Source organism: Primulina eburnea, chromosome 11 (assembly GCF_022965805.1).
Source record: "Primulina eburnea isolate SZY01 chromosome 11, ASM2296580v1, whole genome shotgun sequence".
In the NCBI taxonomy this organism is placed as follows: Eukaryota; Viridiplantae; Streptophyta; class Magnoliopsida; order Lamiales; family Gesneriaceae; genus Primulina; species Primulina eburnea.
Window position 1 is genome coordinate 2,108,078 of NC_133111.1, and position 22,402 is coordinate 2,130,479.

Below are 22,402 nucleotides of genomic sequence, written 5' to 3' on the forward strand. Positions count from 1 at the left end.
CCACTATCAGGTATGCACACTTCTATGAGATTAGTGCATTGTTTAGCTTTGTTCATAGTATTTTCCATATTTGAACTCAAAAAAAAAAAAGCAATGAAAAAAATTACGGACAATACATATGTAATCTATTGAAAAATATAACACATATCATAATTATATAATAAAATATTAGCATATGAGCACATGAAAAAATATATATATTTTACATTTCTATTCCACCGATATATTCGAGAAATCATTCAGAAGTTTTGCAACATCAAAATAAGTTGAATCACTCAAACGGTCACTGTATTCAGTGAAGCCGATCTTTTTTTCTTTTCCTTTTATTGATTCTGTATAGAGCTTACAAAGGTGATAGAGGGCTCAACAAATACGAGACCAATGTCGTGGAGTGCAACATCTAAAACAAGAACTTTCAAGTCATTTTGAGTGATTTTCATTAACACTTATGTTCTCGTGATGTCTTTTTAGTAGGTGGTTCGTGACGCTATTTTGAAATGAGTTATAAAAGTAACTGTCTCGGTTGTTTTCAAAACCACGACCGCGACACGATCACGACCACGAACACGACCACTTCCACGTCCGCGTCCACGTCCACGACCACGACCTCGATTTTAACCTCGACCAAAACCTTGTCTTTGACTTTGATTTTGGTTTCTAGGTTTAAATTCATTTTTACTTACAACAAGTAAATGTTGTTGATCCAATGGGTCGGGACTGATGATTTCTCATTAGCAGCTCGTTGTTCTTTTCCGTCACAAGAAGACATGTGATAAGTTCAGAATATTTCGCAAATCCACACGCTCTATATTGTTGTTGTAGAGTTATATTTGATGCGTGAAAAGTAGAAAATGTTTTTTTAAGCATTTTAGATTCCATAACCTCACGTCCACAAAATTTTAATGGCGGGATTATTCGATACATTGTCGAGTTGTAATCACTGACTTTCTTAATTTTTTTGAATCTTAACGTATTATATTCATCATGGGTGGTCGGAAGTATAACTTCCCTTATATGTTCAAATCTTTCCTTTAATCTTTTTAATAAAGCCACAAAATGTTTTTCAATGAGATATTCACATTTTAATCATTCATCAAGATGTAGACGCAAAAATATCATAGTTTTTGCTTTTTCTTGTAATGATGAGATACTATTTTCTTTAATGGTCTCATTTAGATCCAATGACTCAAGATGCATTTCTACATCGAGAGTCCATGTCATATAATTTTTCCCGTAATATCGAGCGAAAAAAATTCGAACTTTGCCAAATTTGACATTGTGGTACTATAAAAATAACAATGTACTCATTAGTTAAGTTCTAAATCTATTAATATAACAATACAAAGTAACAGATAAATTATAAGTACAATGCATTCTTAAAAATAAAGAAAATACAATGCGAATATTCTCCGATAAATATAAGACTGATGAGTATAATTAACAAAATAATTATACAAAATAATCTTGAAAGAACCATCTTCTTCTTTTTCTAAAATTTTGATGAAGAAAATTTTAGGGAGGAATAGTAAGTTTGGAGTGAATGAACGTGTTTGTAAAGTCAAATTTATAGGGTAAAAACTAGCTGTTTATAAGTCTATGACAGTTTATGACCGTTACAAAATCTTATAAAAATAAATGTATGTATATGAAAATTTTATGGTAATAATATGATGTCTATAATGTTAATCATGTTTAAATAATTTGTTTCAAAAAAAAAATCATGTTTAAATAATTATGTACATCATATCACATTATTATAATGAGGTGTCAGATACTCCTTCTATATAATACTGTGATATTATATATAAATATATATATATATGATTACTATATATCACAATAAAAATATATAAACAATGAAATAATCACATCACATTATTCTAATAAGGTGTCAAATACTCTTTTTACATAGTAACATGATATTATTCAAAAATATATATACAATAAAAATATATAAGCAATATAATAATATAATCACATCACGTTATTATAATGAGATGTCATATACTCTTTTTATATAATAACTTGATATTATATATTAAATATATACATAATAAAAATAAATAAACAGTAAATAAATACTATTACTTTTGAACATTGTTATCTTTTTCTTGTGTTTTGGAGTTTTGATAAAATATGGAGATAAAAATAAAAATGTATGGTAAAAAATAAAAATATCAAAATCACAAATATATTAAACTAGTATTTCACCCGTACGTTGCACAAAGTATTATTTTATGCAATTAATAATTAAAATTAATAAGTATTTGCGTTTGAATAATTATTTAAAACTAGTGATATAATATAATGAATATATTTAAAGTTTAAATATTATTATAGAAAGTTATTATATCAAAAAATTTATGTTGAGATAACACTCAAATTAATTTTTGAAAATGTTATAAATATTTATATTAAATTTTTATTATGATACATATATGAAAGTTATATTAAGATACAAAATAATAATAAAAGTTTACAGACAATTAATATACCAAAAATTCATGGTAATGGAATACATTAATAGTTATAAAATTTTATTTTATACCATATTATTTTTTGCGTAAACTTTTCAAATATAATAAAAACTATGTTTATATATAAATAGATATAGATATATGACATTATTTGAGAATGTGATTCACTTTTTCCATGAACGGACGATTGATTATTCCGTATACGTGTTAACCCTATAGAGAAAAAAATATAAATAATATTCGAAAATAAAAAAAATATTATTACTTTTGAACATTGTTATCTTTTTCTTGTGTTTTGGAGTTTTGGTAAAATATGGAGATAAAAATAAAAATGTATGGTAAAAAATAAAAATATCAAAATTACAAATATATTAAACTAGTATTTCACCCGTACGTTGCACAAAGTGTTATTTTATACAATTAATAATTAAAATTAGTAAGTATTTGCGTTTGAATAATTATTTAAAACTTGTGATATAATATAATGAATATATTTAAAGTTTAAATATTATTATAGAAAGTTATTATATCAAAAAATTTATGTTGAGATAACACTCAAATTATTTTTTGAAAATGTTATAAATATTTATATTAAATTTTTATTATGATACATATATGAAAGTTATATTAAGATACAAAATAATAATAAAAGTTTACAGACAATTAATATACCAAAAAAGATATAGATATATGACATTATTTGAGAATGTGATTCACTTTTTCCATGAACGGGCGATTGATTATTCCGTATACGTGTTAACCCTATAGAGAAAAAAATATAAATAATATTCGAAAATAAAAAAAATAACCTCTTGATAAATAAATATGCATTTTAAACTAAAATTTCTGTTGTTTCCATATACAGGTAGATCATATCAGCGAACTAATCAAAATTTAAGAGCCAATATATTTTGAATGATTTATCTCACGAGTAATACTGAACATTGCACACATGTTTTATTTTTATCATGATTGAAAAGTGGTTGTCTAAATGTGATACAAAAAACAGTCTGAATTATTTATATAGTTTATAATAACAAATAAATATATCATAGCAACACAAAATCATATCAAAATTAAATGAATTGGTATAATATATGAAAAAATTTAATGGTAGTTTATGTTTTCAATTTGAAGAAAGAAAAAAAAAATTCATAAATTATATTTGAATAGATATAACTATGAATTAAATTCAAATTTGAATTAATAAAAGAATTGATAAAATCAATGCAAACAATTGAAGTTATCATTTATTTCAGTGCATATATTTCGAGATTCATTATATATATAATATATATATATATATATATATATATATATATATATATATATATATTATACACACTTCATAAATTTTTCTCCACTCAATTATGTTTTTCTTCACAAATTGAGAGACTTATTTACAGAATTTCTTTTGAAATAATTCAAAAATAAATATATTATCATATACTAATTTTTAATAATTACAAATCATATTTTCAACATAACTTGCATTTAATTAACAAATTTGAAGCCAATACTTGATATGAATAAGCATTTTCCAATTTTTGTCATTGAATTACAACTTACCATTTTCACGAGATTTTGATTTGATTGACAACAATTTGTGGAGTATTTTCTCTCATTAACTCGGAGTTTATAATATTCGACAAACCTGAAAATTCACTTCCATTCAAAAACAAAAATAAAAAAGGGTAGTCCCTAAACTAGCCACTGTACATGCTCTTGAGCTTTTCGAGTTTCAATATTTTTAAAAATATAAAATTTATTAGTGATTTTATAAACTCAAATTATAAATGTATATATGGATTAAATTTACTTAGGTTGCGCTTACGTGAAGTGATTAACACGATATATGTTACTAATATTAATTAATATAGTATTTACTTATAAAAATATTAAAGTTATAAAACTCAAAACATGTTAATAATTGGATTTGAACATAATTTTTACTCCTTATCTTCAGTAAAAATAAATAATCTATGGTCGATATAAATAAAAAGGAAAAAAAAAAACTCGAATATACATTTCATTCTCTTCCTTTCTATGCACATAGTCGTTAAAAAGACAATAAAATTTTGTTGAAGCACTATAGTATTTCTAAAATATTAACATTCATCATTGATACTTCATAAGAATCTGGGTCATGGATGACATATGACATTATATGGATAGTCCAAATCAGAGTCAATATGCATGATATTTTCTTCAGCAGTCGAGTAGGTCAACGCACTGGATATTTTGTTCTCGGGCAATCAAGAGCCCCGGCCCTCGTAGAAAGTCCTCGAGAAACTATTCTACCCGGGCCACCTTGGAAACAGTGCCACACTCGAGTGTGTAAGCATGTGATATCTTATCTGTCAGAACTGCTGAGATTTGACGTGTTATATAAGTCATTAGAAAGTATGGACAACCATACTTAGCAGGTGGGCACTGAAAACAAGGAAATGAGATATCTACTTCTATAAATAGCAGATATATTTCTCATTTACAGGATCTGGAATTTTGAATTCTCAAACACTCATATATATTTTCACATATATCGCTTGTGTTCTTCGTCTTCAACCTACAGACTTAATAATCGGAGTGGCCACACCGGACACCGTTCCGACGCTCATGTATGGGTTCTTTCCCTTGTTTGCGGGTTTTAGCTGAAGCCATTGTTCTTACTCATATTTCATAAACACATAATTATCTACACTATCTGATGGATTGTCTACATATCTTATACTCAGTTCACCCAGATAGCATCAATCATGAAATTAAAATAATAATAATAATAATTACAAAATGTCGTGGAGAAAAATAAAGAAAATCGTCGAGATAATTGTTTTTTGTATTAAATTTTGTGACGATATTTGTTAGCAAGTATACTAATTACCAACCAAAAAGTTAAAATGGACTTGAACTACCCATCCAATGGGACGAAAAGATAAATACCTGGCCGGCCGTGTGTTCTTTCGAGTAGTTGCTAATTAGTGGTTTTCTTTGATGTCAGTAATTAGGGAAGTAGATTTTTTGTGAAATCATGTTATGAATCTTTATCTATGAAACAAGTCAATTTTATCGATATTTAAAATAAAAAGTAATACTCTCAGCATAAAAAATAATATTTTTTCATGGATTACCCAAATAAGAGATCCGTCTCACAAAATACGACTCGTGAGACCGTCTCACACAAGTTTTTGCCTAATTTAGTTACCGATGCAGTTAATTTATATATATATATATACACACACACACTGGCCACTATAAAATATTTATGGAAATAAATAGGTAAACTGAAATATAATTTAGAAAACGAGACGTTAATAGTATACGTAATTAAATTGAATCTATGTTCTTCACATACGAACTACTTAAATTTGAGATTCACTTTAACACAATGCAAAAAATAAAAATAAAAAATCAAATAGTGAAACTCGAGTTTTAACTAAACTATAACAACATTTAAAAAAAAAAAACTAAACTATAACAAATATGGAATTTACAAAATATTGATTGAAACATTCATTCACTATTTGTATAACTATTGTAAAAAGTATAATATGTACGAATAACCAAAATAAATTATATCAAAAAAATATAAGAATATATCACAATTTAACTTTTCAAAATATCGAAGCTGAAACTCAACCGATCAAAAATGCAACTAGAATGAACAAAAGCAAAAATGACATTTATTAACTAACTAATCGAATGCAAAATGGATGACGCTGCATTGATAACAAAAAATGTTTTTTATGAGATGATCTTACAGATCTATTTATGTAAGACGAGTAAACCCGATTTATACTTAAAGTAAAAAACGAATCAATCTATATGACAAAATTGATATGTTTTTGTGATTATTTATTAATAACAATTAGTATAATTTTTTTATAAAGTATTTCCAAAATAATTGATTTTTATTTTGCTTTTTTTTTTTTTGATACATCCCACTCCGAGTGTATAAAATAGGGGGTTAATATAGTAAAAAAGTAGAGCAAAATAACGAGGGAATAATCAAGTCTCACAAACAACACTTTACAGTTTCGTGAATTTTCAATTTTGCTCAAGAGCCGCACTTCACCTCTCTTCACTGCTCTGTATAATACATGTATATTTACGCCTCCATCGGCTTCTCAGCTGCGGCGGCCGCCGCCGATACTCGCTCTGCCGCAGTTTAGGGTCAGACAGAGCTGGATTGTCTATTCTTCCCTCTTCCCATGTCCTTACGCCACTCTTTTACAGGCTTCGTCGATTAATCGTCTCCACTTCTCAAATATCCGCCTTTCTGTAGCTATCTCTTTATTTTCATTCCTCCCTCATAATTGGAACCGAAGGTGTCCAAAGTTCTTGGTTTCTCTGATCAATTGGGGCGATTAGGGTTTTTTCATGAGCCGCCCGGCAAAATCAGTTCGACTAGGGCAGGGCTGAAAAAACGTGGGAAATTGGTTGAAATTTTATGGCATTGGGGGATTTGATGGCTGCATCTCGATTTTCTCAATCTTCAGCGGCGGTCTCTAACCACTTGGAGGAGTTCTCCTCAAATGATAACCACGTGGACGAGGATGGCGAGAGAAGTGTTTATAGTAGCATTAGCGTTGATAATAATAGCAATAATGCTGGGGATTTCAGCGAGACAGCCAGTAGTAGCTACGTAGCTATGACCACCACCACCAGCATGGCGTACTTGCCACAGACTTTGGTGTTGTGTGAGTTCAGGCACGATGGCTTCGAGGAGTGCGTGCCTTCGGATAGTGGACTTGTCTCGAAATGGCGGCCCAAGGATCGAGTAAGCTCCCAGATTTTCTCTCTTTGTTTTTGTTTGCTGATTTATGAATATATTGTTCTTTCCTGTTTACACTATTGCACTGATAGTGTGAATCCACGCTGCATGTCTAAATACATGCATTAGATTTTTTTCTTGTGTTTAGATTTTTTTCTTGTGTGGCGGTGCTATAATATGTGCACTCACTGAGTTGAAATGACGACGATAGCTTGTCAAGCTATGGTGGTGTCTGTCTCCGCGCCATGCTTAGTGTGTGTAAGTACTATGTTAACAAGGTGATCGTTAGCCAATAGTGTTGGTTGCTTTGATAATACCCAAAAGTTTAAATATGATACTTTCTGGTGCTCACATGACAAATGATTTTGATTTGCATAGCATAGATAAGTCAATCAATGTGGCATTGATTTATGTTGCTCACGAGGGCAATAGTGCTTCAATTTGTAGCTGTTGATGGGAATGTTCATGTAACACCCTAGATACGTCGATTGTCTCCACTGTATCAAGACGAGTTTTGTTAACGTGTTTATGTTTTCACTTACACGTATCCTAGTAAACTTTCCATGTGTCACCCATCCAGAATTACTTTTAGTTAAGCACGCTTAAGTTTGTAGTTTTTATGTGATGATCCCTTGAAAAGAAGACGCACCTTCTTAGTACCTATCAAATCTTTAGCACTCCTCAACTGCACAGTTCTATACCTGAACAATTTTGGAATCTCTCTTATTCTGGTGTGAGATCGTATCATTCATGTTTTCTTCGCCTAGAAGCCTGCTAGGAAACCTTCATTGTCCTAGCAACCTCTTGGCATCGGTGATCACCCCGCCCTCTTCGGCCCCGTGCGTCACAGTTTCCCCCCCATAATTGCTTTTGTAAATGTAACTATTCTTTCAAGCAACTATACAGAGTTCTTAGAGCTTCTTTTAAGGCTTTAGGAATCAGAGTGTAGGCATTGTTTGTAATTTTGTGGGACAAATATGGAATTAGCTAGCTTAATGGTATTAAGCTATGCTTGGAAGTTTGGTATTCATTTTGTCGTCGAGCCCTTAAAACGTTTCTTCTCATCACCGAGTTTCGGTTTTTTCGATACATGCTGTAATTTACTGTGGAGATGGAATCGACAGGAGTTAAGGGGTTGAATATAACCAGTGTGCATTTTTTTTAAAACGCGGGACATTGACTCTCACTTTAATGTGGGTGTGCCATAGAAGTTGACGGCTCAATATACCTACAAAATGTGACGGTTTTGATGGAATTGAAAATTTTATCCCTCTTTGTTGCCACCTCCTCTTGCATACATCCGTTTATATGGAATATGTATACTTGACCCCTGCCTCTCTTCCAATCCTTTCCATCTTTGGCTTTTCTGAAGCCTTTCTACTATGTTCACCCTAGCTCTGTTTTTTTTATTCCTCTCGGGATCGGCACTGAACTTTAACATTTTCTTTTGTTGGAATCGGATGAAATGAATGTTTTCTGGTGCTAGAATTCGATTGTCGCAGTATCATAAGTGGTATTTCTGTCACCAGCTGATTGACGTGGGTTTGAGGTGTACTGCATGTGTTCAGATTATCTGTGTGTATTTTCTTTGTGTGTAGAATTTCAGATCGCATGTGGTATTTTCGTTGAACGGGTCTGTTGATCCTGGATCTTTTCCAATATAATGTCTTCTTGGAATATCTATATAACTGTATTTCCTTAGTTGATTTGAATATGGTTTAGTTTTCAAAAATCATATCCTGTCTCTAAAATCATCATTGCAGATGAAGACTGGTTGTGTTGCTCTAGTTCTGTGTTTAAACATTAGTGTTGATCCACCCGATGTAATAAAGATATCTCCTTGTGCGCGTATGGAATGCTGGATCGGTACATTCATCTTCCTTAACTAGTTTTGTTATCACTTTACTTTATGAATTTGACATGCTTGACTGTACTATTAATTTATTCCGTCGTGTCTGGAACTGTCTTAACTTTTGTACGAAGTTAGTGGTGGCATGGTAGTTTTTCAGAGAGGTTATTCACAGACTATTCCTTTTCTTCCCGCTCTAGATTTTTAACAGCCTCACCACCTTCCAAGTCATGTGCATGCCTTGGCGCTAGCTTTGTGACTTAGAAATGGTCGATTTAGTGTTTCTTTTATGAACTTCATGGGTGTCCTTGAAGGAAACTGCTTTGCTCTTAAATTTTAAAGCAGGAGTTGCTGTATAGATATATTGCTTTAGGCTATTCTGAAGGGTGTCAATTATTTTGACTTGTGGCCTGTTCCATTTTGGGAAGTTGTAGTTGGGAGGGAAAAACATAAATGATTGTTGGAGTGGGAGGGAAAAGGATGAATGATTAATTAAGGAAACCTAGATCATTTTGTGGTATGATAGTGGAAGTTTTTACGAAGGTGGCATGATTCTTATGGCCATATTTTATTTCCATGTGGAAAGGTTGTTATGCTTTTTTTGGTTAACATGCATTTGATTTAAATCACAATTTGTTCATAAGTTATAACTGATTATATGAGTTAACATCTGTTGTCACCATTTATTTGTAGACCCTTTCACAATGGCCCCTCAGAAAGCACTTGAAACAATAGGCAGAACCTTAAACCAACAATATGAGCGTTGGCAACCGAAGGTATGAAACTATTTCTCTTTTCTTAATTTGGTGATTTATCATTTATTATGCTGTTATTCTGATATAGTATTGTAGTATTATTAGTTTATAAAAATGAACGAAAAGGGAGAGAGAGATCATGTATTTGATACTCATGCTATAGTGATTGAATTTATGTTAATTTGTCGATGCTTGGGCAGGCTCGTTACAAAATTTCATTGGATCCCACTGTTGATGAAATCAAGAAACTATGCACTACATGTCGCAAATATGCAAAATCTGAGAGAGTTCTTTTTCACTATAATGGTCATGGTGTACCGAAGCCTACTCCTAATGGTGAAATTTGGCTGTTTAATAAGGTCCATTTGCTGAGACTACATCTTTTATGCCCTCAGTGCATTAATCCTGTGCTTGGAAAATGTTATGTGAACTGGTCTGACTGTTTTTGCTCGACCATGTAGTGTAAGTTAAGACACATCACCGAAATATATTGGGATTTTTCATCAAAGAGGTGATGTTGCTAATTACATGGTCTAGCAAAAACTGATACACCCAGTTTGACTGAAAAATTTCCTCTCCCCTGTTCTTATTTTCCATTCCTGCAGAGTTATACTCAGTACATCCCTTTGCCAATCAGTGACCTGGATTCCTGGTTGAAGACACCCTCAATTTATGTTTTTGATTGTTCAGCTGCTGGGATGATTGTTAGTTCCTTCATTGAGGTACTCGACAATATATATGACCTAATAAAACAGCGATTTGTGTTTATTTTGCTTTACAACTTATCTTTAAAATTATCTTCTTTTATTACAGCTCCAGGAATGCGGCACTTCAAGTTCAGGACCTTCCACGAGGGATTGTATTTTGCTTGCCGCATGTGAAGCTCATGAGACACTTCCTCAGAGTGTTGAATTTCCTGCTGACATATTTACTGCTTGCCTCACAACCCCAATAAAAATGGCATTAAGATGGTGACTCATGGCTCATTATTGTCTGTCCCATTATTGTTATTTGATTGTTTGAGTGCTGCTATCAACTGCTTGTAATTTGATGGAGGGGATGAATATCAACAAACTTCTTCCTATGATTCTCAGCATCCTTTTCTTAAGTAGTCCATACGTTCAATTCACATCATAGCTGCACCAAAATTTGTTTAACTTTAAATGCTATGTATATTTTTCTTTTCTAAAGTTCAACCCTAAAAAGTGAACACTCCTTGTAAAAGTACAGACTGTTAACTGTCAGTTTTAAATTATTGTGCACATTTATCTGCATGTAGCCAATAACATATTGCTGCTCACAAGCTCTGAGTCTGAATCTCTAGGTGTTTGTCTTGTGTCTTGGATAACTGTCATCATCCTTCTTTAAAATTTCAAGTTTGCTTAGTCTTCTGGTCAACATCGCGGGTTCGCTTCTCAGTTAGCCGCAGAATTTCTGTCTTTCTGCTCATTTGCTATATGATTTCTCCTTATTTTTGGTTGCTTTCAATAAAAGTTTTTCTGAACATGTTTGACTGTTTGGTGCTGATGATTTGGCAACTTTTGCATGTTGACAATTATATGTCGTTTTCTGTTATTTCTTCTTCATGTTTCTTAAATTCATCCCAAGATTTGAACTCTATGCATCATATGTGCTCTGGCAATTTCACTTTATTTTGGTGACGTGACATTTATAATGTGGACTTTTCTTTTTGTTTTTTGTTGGGGGTGGGGGGTTTATTGTTCTTCTCACTCTGGTCTCTTTCTGATTTTATCTATTGTTTAATAATTGTTGATTCTTGATTTCAGGTTTTGCACCCGCTCGTTGCTTCACGAGTCATTTGATTATTCTTTAATTGATAAAATTCCTGGTCGCCAAACTGACCGGAAGACCCTACTTGGTGAGTTGAACTGGATATTCACAGCTGTGACTGACACTATAGCCTGGAATGTACTTCCGCGTGGTAATGATAGATATATAATTTCATGGAGTCTATCTTAACCCTAGTTTGTGTTCTTTAGCACGCATTTGGTAAATACTAAATGAAAGTGGATACTGGATTCTGCAGAATTGTTCCAAAAATTGTTCAGACAGGATCTTTTAGTTGCCAGCATGTTCCGGAATTTTTTACTTGCAGAAAGGATTATGCGCTCTGCTAATTGTTCTCCAATTTCGTACCCAGTTTTGCCACCAACTCATCAACATCATATGTGGTAATTGCAACAGTCTTCATTGTACATTTAGCTACTACTTTCTTGGATCAAGAATCAAGTTCATCTGTTTCTTATTTTTTTTACTTCTGCATGTTTAGGGATGCTTGGGACATGGCTGCTGAAATATGCCTTTCTCAGCTTCCAGCTTTAGTTGAGGACCCTAATGCAGAGTTTCAGGTCTTAACAGTTGATTTGTTTTCTGTATGCATTGTATGTTATGTTTATGCCAGGTGGTAATTGAAAATTTGAGCACGTCTGCTTGGAAGTTTTTGTTTAATGACTAAAGAATATGCCACCCTTACACAATGTTTTGATTGCTGTTCTCTCCAGCCCAGTCCTTTTTTTACAGAGCAGTTGACTGCTTTTGAGGTCTGGCTTGATCATGGATCAGAATATAAAAAGCCACCTGAACAGTTACCAATTGTTCTTCAGGTGGGGATTACTCTATGTTCCTAGTCAATTATTTCTCAACCTCTGATGAATTTCTGGATGTAACTCATGTCAAGAGTTTCATTTATTTTTTTGATGTTAGTCTTAGAGATTGTTGGTACTGGATGAGTTTATGCTGTATTAAACAAGTTCACTGACTAATACATTTGAACAATTTTGATAATATTATTAGTATTGGTGGTGCATTTTAATGGAAGAAGATTAGTCTTCAAGGAAATGGTTGAAAATAACTACTCGTGACATTTGAGGGCCAAGTTGATGAGATAGTCTCTGTGGAATATGCCTTCTGAAGAACCAAAAGTAACCACATTTTGTGGTCTTTCTTGGCTTACAGTTAAACTCCGCTGTTTAATAATTTTTTGCCAACGAAATTCACCGATTCTTTTCTGTTGCTTCTTTCAATCATTGCCATTCTTATTTGATACTTTATTTTGTTAAGTTTTGAAAACCTGTTGACTTTTATTTTATTTGTTTATTTATGATTCCTCAGGTTTTACTTAGCCAATGTCATAGATTTCGGGCATTGGTTCTTCTTGGTAGATTTTTGGACATGGGGCCTTGGGCTGTGGATCTGGTATTTCTTACTGGCTTTGTGGTTGATTATTATGTTAACTAGTAACTGGTATGCCTACCTTGGAACAATTACATCTTTGCCTACCTTGGAATAATTACATCTTTGCCTACCTACCTCTTTCAGGCATTATCTGTGGGGATATTTCCTTATGTGTTAAAGCTTCTGGCGACAACCACCCCGGAACTGCGTCAAATTCTTGTGTTCATTTGGACAAAGATTCTTGCACTCGATAAGGTGCCATATGCCCGTATCTCTTTTCCTTTTTCTTCTATCTCTCTCTCTCTCTCCCTCTCTTTTGAGATATTTGATTCAAAACTTTTGTAAACTATCGGGATTCATCCCTCATACTTACGACAACACTGACAAAAAGTAAATTTAGATGATGAGTCCTTTTGTAATTGCAGACTCCAGCAATGACCATAATAGTTTCAACTGAACTACTTTTGGAATTGGGCTGACAAATCAAACACAATTCTTAGACTTGCCATTTCTATTTGATTTGTCCATGTTTAGTGTAACATTATGTTGAAAGAACACTCACAATACGTAGTTCACTTTTGGATATCCAGGCTTACTATCTTTTTGTTTATGTACTTCACTTTTATTGGAATTCAAGGATGCTGAACTATTGCGGTAACTTCCTGTCTCTATAGTCTTGTCAGGTTGATCTCGTGAAGGATGGTGGGCATACATATTTCATTAAGTTTCTTGACAGCGTGGAAGCTTATCCAGAGCAACGAGCGATGGCTGCATTTGTTTTGGCTGTCATTGTAGATGGTCACAGGCGGGGTCAGGAAGTATGCATTGAAGCTGGTCTCATACATGTCTGTCTAAAAAATCTTCAAAGCTCCTCACCAAATGAGGCACAAACTGAACCTCTATTTCTTCAATGGATATGTTTGTGCCTTGGTAAGTTGTGGGAAGATTTTTTGGAGGCTCAAATAATAGGTTTGCAGGCTGATGCTCTTGCTGTTGTTGAACCTCTACTTTCAGAGCCGCAACCTGAGGTTTGTCACTTTCTTAACTGCATGGTTTATTTGCACGCATGTCATTAAATTTCTGATGCGTCAAGCCATAAAAAAAAAGTGCACTTTCCAATGCCTAGTTTGATGAGCATATTTTAAATGTGAAAGTACATTTATTTAGGTTCGGGCGGCAGCAGTTTTTTCTCTGGGAACTTTACTTGATTTTGGATTTGATGCATCAAGAGATGGTCTTGAAGATGAAAATTGTGATGATGATGAAAAAATTAAGGCCGAAGCCGGTATTGTTAAGAGCCTGTTGAGCGTTGTTTCTGATGGAAGCCCACTGGTGCGAGCTGAAGTTGCTGTGGGTATGTACATTTTTAATGCTTGTGCTAACCTGTGAATTTCCCCATTAAAAATTTCTTCAAATTCCTGGTCATTAAATCCTTTTCAGTAACTTTTATCTAAATCATCAGAAAATTTCATTAGATTATTGTTTTGAACTGCGGTGAATTTTTTTTCCCTGTAAACAGCTCTGGCTCGTTTCTCCTTTGGTCACAACAAACATATTAAGTCAGTTGCTGCTGCTTATTGGAAGCCCCAATCCAACTCTGTGCTCACAACTCTACCTTCTTTCGCAATCAATGGTTCTGGTAGTGGATACACATCTCTGGTTCATTACATGGCACATGGAAGCAGAGTTCCAACGCCAGTTGGTCCTTTATTGCGTGTTGGAAATGATAGTCAGGCGGTTACTCGTGATGGGAGAGTGTCCTCCGGTAGTCCTCTCGCTACCTCTGGAATAATGCATGGATCTCCACTTTCCGATGATTCTTCACAGCATTCTGATTCTGGTGCCTTAAATGACTTTGTTAGCAATGGAGTTGTTAACCATTCAAGGCGAAGGCCACTAGATAATTCATTATATTCTCAATGTGTATTAGCTATGTGTACTCTAGCGAAAGATCCATCACCGCGTGTTGCCAGTCTTGGGAGAAGAGTATTATCCATTATTGGCATTGAACAAGTGGTGACAAAATCGGTTAAAACTACTGGTGGAAGTGCTCATCCCAATGAATTATCTACAACTGCAAGCACTAGTCTTTCTGGACTGGCTCGTTCCTCATCTTGGTTCGAACTGAACGGTGGTAAGATGATTATTCTTGGTGGTTTGTGGCGTGATTGTTGGAATTTGGTTCGTTACATCTTTAAATCTTGCTGTTTAAACCCTAGTATATTGCTGCCTTTATGTGTGCTGGAATTGTCTTTTTTTTTTCTGTTTCCTCTGCAATCGAGCCCTTGTCCTCTCATTGGAGCAATTTATTTTTTTAACTATTTTACTAATTTCGCGTAGGAGGCCGTCTGCCATTGACATTTAGAACCCCTCCAGTTAGTCCTCCCAGACCAAGCTACATGACAGGAATACGGAGAGTCAGCTCCTTGGATTTTAGGCCACATCTAATGAATCCTCCAGACTCAGGACTTGCTGATTCACTATTAGGTTCTTCTGGACTATCTGGAGCTTCTGAACGTAGTTTTCTTCCACAATCGACGATTTATAATTGGAGCTGTGGTCACTTTTCAAAGCCACTTCTTACTCCAGTGGATGATAGCGAAGATATAGTTGCTAGAAGAGAAAAAAACGAGAAGCAAGCGCTAGACCACATTGTGAAATGTCAACACTCTGGTTGGTATATTCAACTGATGGGTGTTGTCCCTTATCTTTTCTCTCATGCTTCTCATTTTGACAAACAACTTCATGATTTGAACCATACCATGTTTTTCAGCTGTGAGTAAACTGCATAATCAAATTGCTGGTTGGGATACCAAATTTATGACTGGCACCAAGACTGCGCTGTTACAGCCCTTCTCACCTGTTGTAATTGCTTCAGATGAAAATGAAAAGATTAGGTGGGTAAAATTGTTGCAAGCTGGCACTATATGTTTCACTAATTGATTGGATGTGTGATTGAATTATGGTCAACGTTTCAGTTTTGTGGTGCAAATGCTTTTGTTGTCTAGAATATGTTTTTGGAAAGGCTGATCATATAGGAATTTTGTAACTGTACTTTTGTAATGGAGGGGTTTTCTTTTGGTAGCTGTTTGTTAGGTTTGGAGTTCATGTATCCTCTTAGCTGACTTTTTAACTGTACATCATTGTTTCATTATTGGGCCGTCTCTTCTAATTAGTGTGAGGTCAACATGGGGTCAAAAGTATTTTATATAAACTATTGTTATTATCTTGGTGAAATAGTGTTGATTAAACATAAAGATGAAGCTAAGTTTGACTTTCTTCATCAGGAAAATACAGCATATTAAGAAGCATGTGCATGAACCTAAGTTGAAGTACAACAGAGGTTTTTTATGTTTTCTTGAGCACTACATTACTTATCAATTTTAGGGGATGTAGATTGAAATGAAGTATGGATGGCAATGTGAGTTATTTGTCGAGATGTTCAAGATAATTTTTTCTTTGCATATGTTGGTTTATGGGCAATGTGATCGTAAAAGTGCTCGTCCTACGAGGAATCACGCAGACTATATCGGTGCTTAACCTGCCTCATGATCAATCAACTTTTGATGGACTTGCCTTCTATCTTTCGTGATTTTTTAACTTAATGTGAACACATCGTACAGATACACAGAGGCAATTCTGGCATGATTCCTTTTTCAGAAATATTTTTGTTCCTTTGTCTCTGGTGATTGGTCAGTTATTGAGTTTGCTCTGTTATGTTGTCAGTGTGATTCATTTGTTTGCTTGACATTTGACACTGCTTTCTTGGTATGTAATCTGCTAGGGTATGGAATTATGAGGAAGCTACTCTACTTAACAGTTTCAATAACCATGATTATCCTGATAAAGGCGTTTCGAAGCTCTGTCTTGTAAATGAGCTTGATGAGAACTTGCTCCTTGTAGCATCAAGTAAATTTGTTTCCCGCGTTTGGTTAACACATTACTTGTATCTGTTAATAACTGTTAAAATTGATCTGTACCCTGCTTAATTGAATTAGATGATGGAAACGTCCGGATTTGGAAAAATTTCACTTCGAAAGGGGAGCAGAAATTAGTTACTGCATTTGCTTCAATTCACGGTCACAAACCTGGTGTACGTGCTGTGAATGCTGTTGTGGATTGGCAACAGCAGTCAGGATATCTTGTAGGTTCTACAGCTTACTTTGGTTTATGCGAGCTTTTGTATGCATTTAATATAATACCCAAGACACACTTGGAAAAATGTGCTACTTGGTGTTTTGATAATTTTTTCTCACACATACCTTATTTTGCTGCCGTACTAGTTCGCGTCAGGTGAAATTTCATCTATCGCAGCGTGGGATCTTGATAAAGAGCAGCTCGTCAGCACTATTCCCTTGACATCTGATTCGAGCATCTCAGCATTGGTGGGTTTTAATTTGAAATTATTCAGATGGGAAAATGGCTAAAATGAGGGATTATATCTTCCAACTTTTTCATCATGTTGCTTTTGAATTTGTCTCCGTTTTTTTAATCTGTCTAAGAAACCCTAATGATTTTCAATGGCCATTGTAGTCTTAATGCATTGTACGATCTCGTATTTGTACTCTATAAGTAAAATTTGTGCTGGTTGGTGGTTTTATCATTATTTTTGTTGGAGTTGAAATCTGATCTGTTAAGATGCAAAGCACACACATAAGCTCACGATGCCAGTTTAGTGTGTAGAGGACTTCTCTTCTTCCTCTTGCACAGACAAGTGTCCTCGTAGCTGATTATTAACTTATCTTAATTTGCTTAATGTGTTTAATAACACTCCTTGCCTTCATGGTTGTTAATTTTGTGTTCTAACCTCTTTTTTCTCTACCTTCTTATCCACCGATTTGTTTGTGCGTCATGTAGGCTGTTTCTCAAGTTCACGGTGGTCAATTTGCTGCTGGTTTTGTGGATGGTTATGTCCGCTTATACGACATCCGTACTCCTGAAATGTAAGAATTTTTTTATTAGTTTACTTTATCGCCCCAAAGGTCATTTTAAGCTCCATGATGCTTTGTTTCCACTTTTATGTACTTTGATGGGCATCTGACTATAGTTTCAGAAAATGTGCCCTTGTATCCTCTCATGATGAGGTGATTCTTGCACGTTTCAGCAAGAAGCTTTTCTGGTCCATGCTTGCAAACCTTTTTAAATGGTGACTGCAACTGCTTAGATTATACTTGGCAGTCTAGCTATGATTGTGCCATAGTCAACTGTCAGCCACTCGTCATAAAGTTGGTTATTATTTAATAAATGGACAGAGTGACTCCTGATCTATGTTTATTATTCTTGTTTTGGCTGTTTATCCTGCGTAAAACTATTCTGTCAGTGTATGTTTAACTATCTGCATTTCTCTGTATTTTTGCATGTTTGATTTAGGCTTGTTAGTGAAACCCGACCTCACACCCAACGTGTTGAAAGAGTTGTAGGGATGGGCTTCCAACCTGGACTTGAACCTGCAAAGGTGACTCTTTTTCTCTAATGTGATGGATGGCTTCATAATGTGCTCTGGTCTTACTGTTGTTTCTGCAATGTTCGTGCCCTAGTAGCAGCTTTGGAACACACCTAATATGAAATGAGGTCGAGTCTATATAGATGTTTACTACAGCTTTGTCACCATCTTTTTTCTTTTCTTAAACAGCTCGTCAGTGCATCCCAGGCTGGTAATATTCAATTTCTTGACATGAGAGCTGCCAAAAAGACATACCTTACCATTGAAGCTCATCGGGGTTCACTTACAGCATTGGCCGTTCATCGGCATGCACCCCTTATTGCTAGTGGCTCTGCCAAGCAATTTATCAAAATATTCAACTTGAGGGGTAATCAGTTAGGTACCATTAGGTATCACCCCACTTTCATGGCACAGAAGATTGGATCTGTTAACTGCCTTACCTTCCATCCGTATCAAGTTCTACTGGCTGCGGGTGCGGCCGATTCTTGTGTTTCAATATATGCCGATGAGATCTCTCCACCAAGATGAGCACACAACTATTATGATATCTGAAAGCCTTTTGGAGAGTGATGGAGGTTGACAGAATATGATCCTGGAATGAAGGATTTGCAAATCAACCCATCCGTACACAGTTCACGTTTTCTAACAAGTAGGTTGCATCAAGTGTGGTGATATGAATCGGTTCGTATTTGAAAGTGAATAATATATTATTTGGCCTCCTCTTTCGGGTTCTCAAAAGTTGGGAAGAATCAACTTGTTCCGTGGAGGCTATGGCAAATAATCTGTTTATAGGTGAAGAAGAAAGCTGTAAATATGTCACTTTTTCTTCGGTTCTTTTTAGTGTGTTTTTTCTTTTGTGCTGCTTTCTTTCATCCTTCCTTTTCTTACTTCTTTGAACAGATACAAACCTTGTCCAATCTGTACAGTTCTATTAGTATTTATTTTACATTATTAACTCTGTTGGCACTAAATTTTTGCAGCAAACTAGTGGACGTTGCTTGCACCACATTGAAGATAAAATGTTGGTTGTCATAAAATGATTTAGAATTATCGCCTGAACGTATAAACAGTACCCCAATTTCTTGCATCCTCCGGCCCTGAAATAAATCACTGTTCTTGGTCGAGAGGGGTTTATGAAAAGAACACCAACTTAAAAGTTTGTCTTTCATAACGACTCACAACTTAGTAACTATATACTATTTATTCGTGACATTAAGGAGACAGATTCCAGTACCTTGTTTCTTCCCAAGTACAGCATAAACTCGATCGGAGACATGTCGATCAATTATTTGTAACAAAGTTGTTCAACTTGGTGATTAATCGGCTTTATCCTCGTTGATTTCATGAAGGATAACCACCAAAGCAGCTATGAAGGCAGAGTCAACATTTGGATACACAATCACACTTAGAGTGTCCTTTCCAATCACAATTCCCCCAAACGCGTGCTGCTTCTGCATCCGCATTTTCATGTTGATAATGATCGTGAAAACTTCTTTAGACAAATGATTCTAAAGGGAAGACGATAGCTCTACCACTCAGCTAATTGTTGACCACAAACGTATTTGATGAATAATACCATACATTATTACCAATGCAATGAGTGTTGAATTGATATCATATATAGCACACGACCTCTCTAACCAGCTACCCACAACTTTAAAATCCCATGAATTTTCTTCGTTGTTGCTGCCTAAGATCACGTCCAGTTCGGTCTTATATTGGACCAGTGAAGATTTCACAACACTAAATAGTTGATTATCAGGTTATGAGCTGTCTCCTTCGAAACTTGCCATCTTCTGTGTGCACTCAACATCTGAAGAATACCATCAATAAACAAATCCTGATTTACAAAATCTTGAAATATCACAACAAAGTAAAACTATCAAAATGCAACTGAAAGTGATGATGATATGTCCTTGAGAATCGACGAGGACATGGCGTCCATGAAGACTCAGCAGCTTCTCTTTCACAGTAAACATATCATTTCCTTTAATCATCAATGACCACAAAATTGCCTCCAGTGACGGCTACAACCTTCCTCACGACCGTGGGATGGATTTCATCTGGAGAACAGAACTGCTGGCCCACTACCGCGCTGAGCCTATCCATTTCCTATCCTATTTGATGGAGTTGACGACAACATGACTGCTGATTTCAATTTATACAATTCAACTCATCATTATGAGATGTTTATTCTGTATTCCAGTTGTATAAATAGAAGGTTCTGCTTTAGCCTCAAGGAGCGTAGCCCTCTCTTTTATGCATCATCTCATGCATCTACTACTTTAATCTCGTCCGTCACCATTCACAATAAAATGAACCACAAGAACTTAGACCAAACATGTAGATAACTTTTCATCCATTCCATACTACTTTCTCAGTAAGGAATTGATTCATTCTTTGTTTTGTAACGTACGGATAGCATGTGTTTCAATTTTACTTTACCAATGTTTCTTACTTGTAAAGAAAAGGAGGATGGTAAGAGCTAGGTGTTTTGTGAGAACAGACGCTTGAGATCATTAATTTTTGTTTTCTTGGGACACCTTTGTTGCGATTGATTTCATGTTAGCGTAAAGGTAATATTCTAATGCAAAATCGAAAGGTTCAAAATTTATTTGGACATGTTTTCATAAAATTATATAAAACCCCACATTAAAATTTGGAGTATTAGATGTAACGTGAGAATGCTTGTGAATTTGGCTGTTTTCAAGTTTTTCATAAAAGAACATCTAGGGAAAATGTTTACTAAAAACGATTTGGAAATTCACCATTAAAAGTTTCATTGTATTTAAGGTTTGTGAGATTACATAAGTTTAGTACATGTGTACGATGAAATTTTGTGTGTAGAATACGAACAACTTATTCACAATCCTTTTTCTTTCGTTTGATAAGATTTCAAATTTATTGTTTTTATTATTTTTCCTCTATGCAATCTATGTCCATTATGCTGCCTATGAAGCTGCAATCATGGGTTTCATTTGTTTATTTCTATATTGAAGGCATTTAGGTTCAATTATTTTAATAAGTTCTCTGCAAGAAATTTCATCGCAAATTGATGGCCGAGTTCTTTTCTTTGATGCTAACCTGTGCAATGTCATTTTTCGCTTTATTCGTCAACTTCTTTAATTCATGCTTATATTATTTGTAATGATAACAGTAATATGTTGTGAGATAATGGAACTATTATCTGCTGCAACATTATTTCACTTCGACGTGTCTCTGTCATTGCATGTTAGTATTTTTTTCGCAAGATTGCTTTGTGAGAATATCATCTATGTTTCGCAGACTAATGACAGTATTCGATGTTTTTCATATATTTGAAATTCAATGCCTTGATGTTGATAATGTTTGTTACAGGCACCTTCCACCGTATTAATTCAACAGGTGATTACTTTACACTCGATGATGTTCTTCATTCAACATGGGAGAGGCCAGGTGATTCACTAGATAAGTGTAAAATTTTTGATAGCAGTGTTGACCAGTTAAGAGTTAATTATCATGTGTACCACATACTCCAGCAATGCCAAACGAAAGATTAGAAATCTTCCTCAATCCCAAAATCTACCTCTACCAAAATAAATTTGCAAAAAAAAAACTCTCACGAAAACCCTCTACACGGTCCATAAAGCTGCAAGTTTCCATACTTTCCTAGCTTTTGAACAATGCCAAAACACATGGGGAAGGGAAGACAATGTGGTCATTTAGTGTACCAGCAATGCCTCTACTCACAAAATTAACTTGCACCGGTAGTGCATTGAACATGGCCCTTCACATATGAATCTTGAGTGTGTTTTTTTCGAGTTTCCACAATCTGCGAAGACCAGGCCAGAATCCACAACACAAGCCATTACTTCCTTCCTTACTTTCAAGAAAGTTGAGAGAGTTTGATAGACATCGTGTCTGTGATCTTAT

At 34.5% G+C, this 22,402-nt stretch overlaps 1 protein-coding gene and 1 pseudogene across 2 annotated transcripts; one reads left to right on the forward strand and one right to left on the reverse strand.

Moving 5' to 3' along the window:
- The first annotated feature begins 6,470 nt into the window (after window positions 1–6,470).
- On the forward strand, window positions 6,471–19,450 carry LOC140804790 (regulatory-associated protein of TOR 1-like). Of its 2 annotated transcripts, none has more exons than XM_073160922.1 (23): window positions 6,471–7,254; window positions 9,012–9,114; window positions 9,791–9,873; window positions 10,053–10,211; window positions 10,458–10,574; window positions 10,666–10,823; window positions 11,640–11,794; window positions 11,900–12,044; window positions 12,143–12,221; window positions 12,375–12,476; window positions 12,985–13,068; window positions 13,192–13,302; window positions 13,722–14,075; window positions 14,215–14,401; window positions 14,567–15,181; window positions 15,388–15,720; window positions 15,821–15,944; window positions 16,832–16,956; window positions 17,046–17,191; window positions 17,331–17,432; window positions 17,905–17,990; window positions 18,418–18,502; window positions 18,680–19,450. In XM_073160922.1, the coding sequence occupies exons 1-23, from the start codon at window positions 6,925–6,927 to the stop codon at window positions 19,016–19,018; spliced, it is 4,122 nt and encodes a 1,373-aa protein (XP_073017023.1). In that variant the 5' UTR covers window positions 6,471–6,924; the 3' UTR covers window positions 19,019–19,450. The 2 variants fall into 2 exon arrangements, with proteins under 2 accessions (XP_073017023.1, XP_073017024.1); XM_073160923.1 differs by having other exon boundaries at window positions 15,391–15,720.
- Window positions 19,451–19,606: 156 nt separating this feature from the next.
- Window positions 19,607–21,010, reverse strand: LOC140804791 (protein LURP-one-related 15-like; annotated as a pseudogene).
- Window positions 21,011–22,402: the final 1,392 nt, after the last annotated feature.

What these genes read in the sequence shown, in the direction of transcription:
- LOC140804790 (XM_073160922.1), top strand. Translation starts at nt 6,925, where the DNA reads ATGGCATTGGGGGATTTGATGGCTGCATCTCGATTTTCTCAATCTTCA. An exon ending in ATAAAAATGGCATTAAGATG is followed by an intron (nt 10,824 to 11,639) that starts GTGACTCATGGC and finishes TCTTGATTTCAG; the next exon opens with GTTTTGCACCCGCTCGTTGC. An exon ending in ACTCATCAACATCATATGTG is followed by an intron (nt 12,045 to 12,142) that starts GTAATTGCAACA and finishes CTGCATGTTTAG; the next exon opens with GGATGCTTGGGACATGGCTG.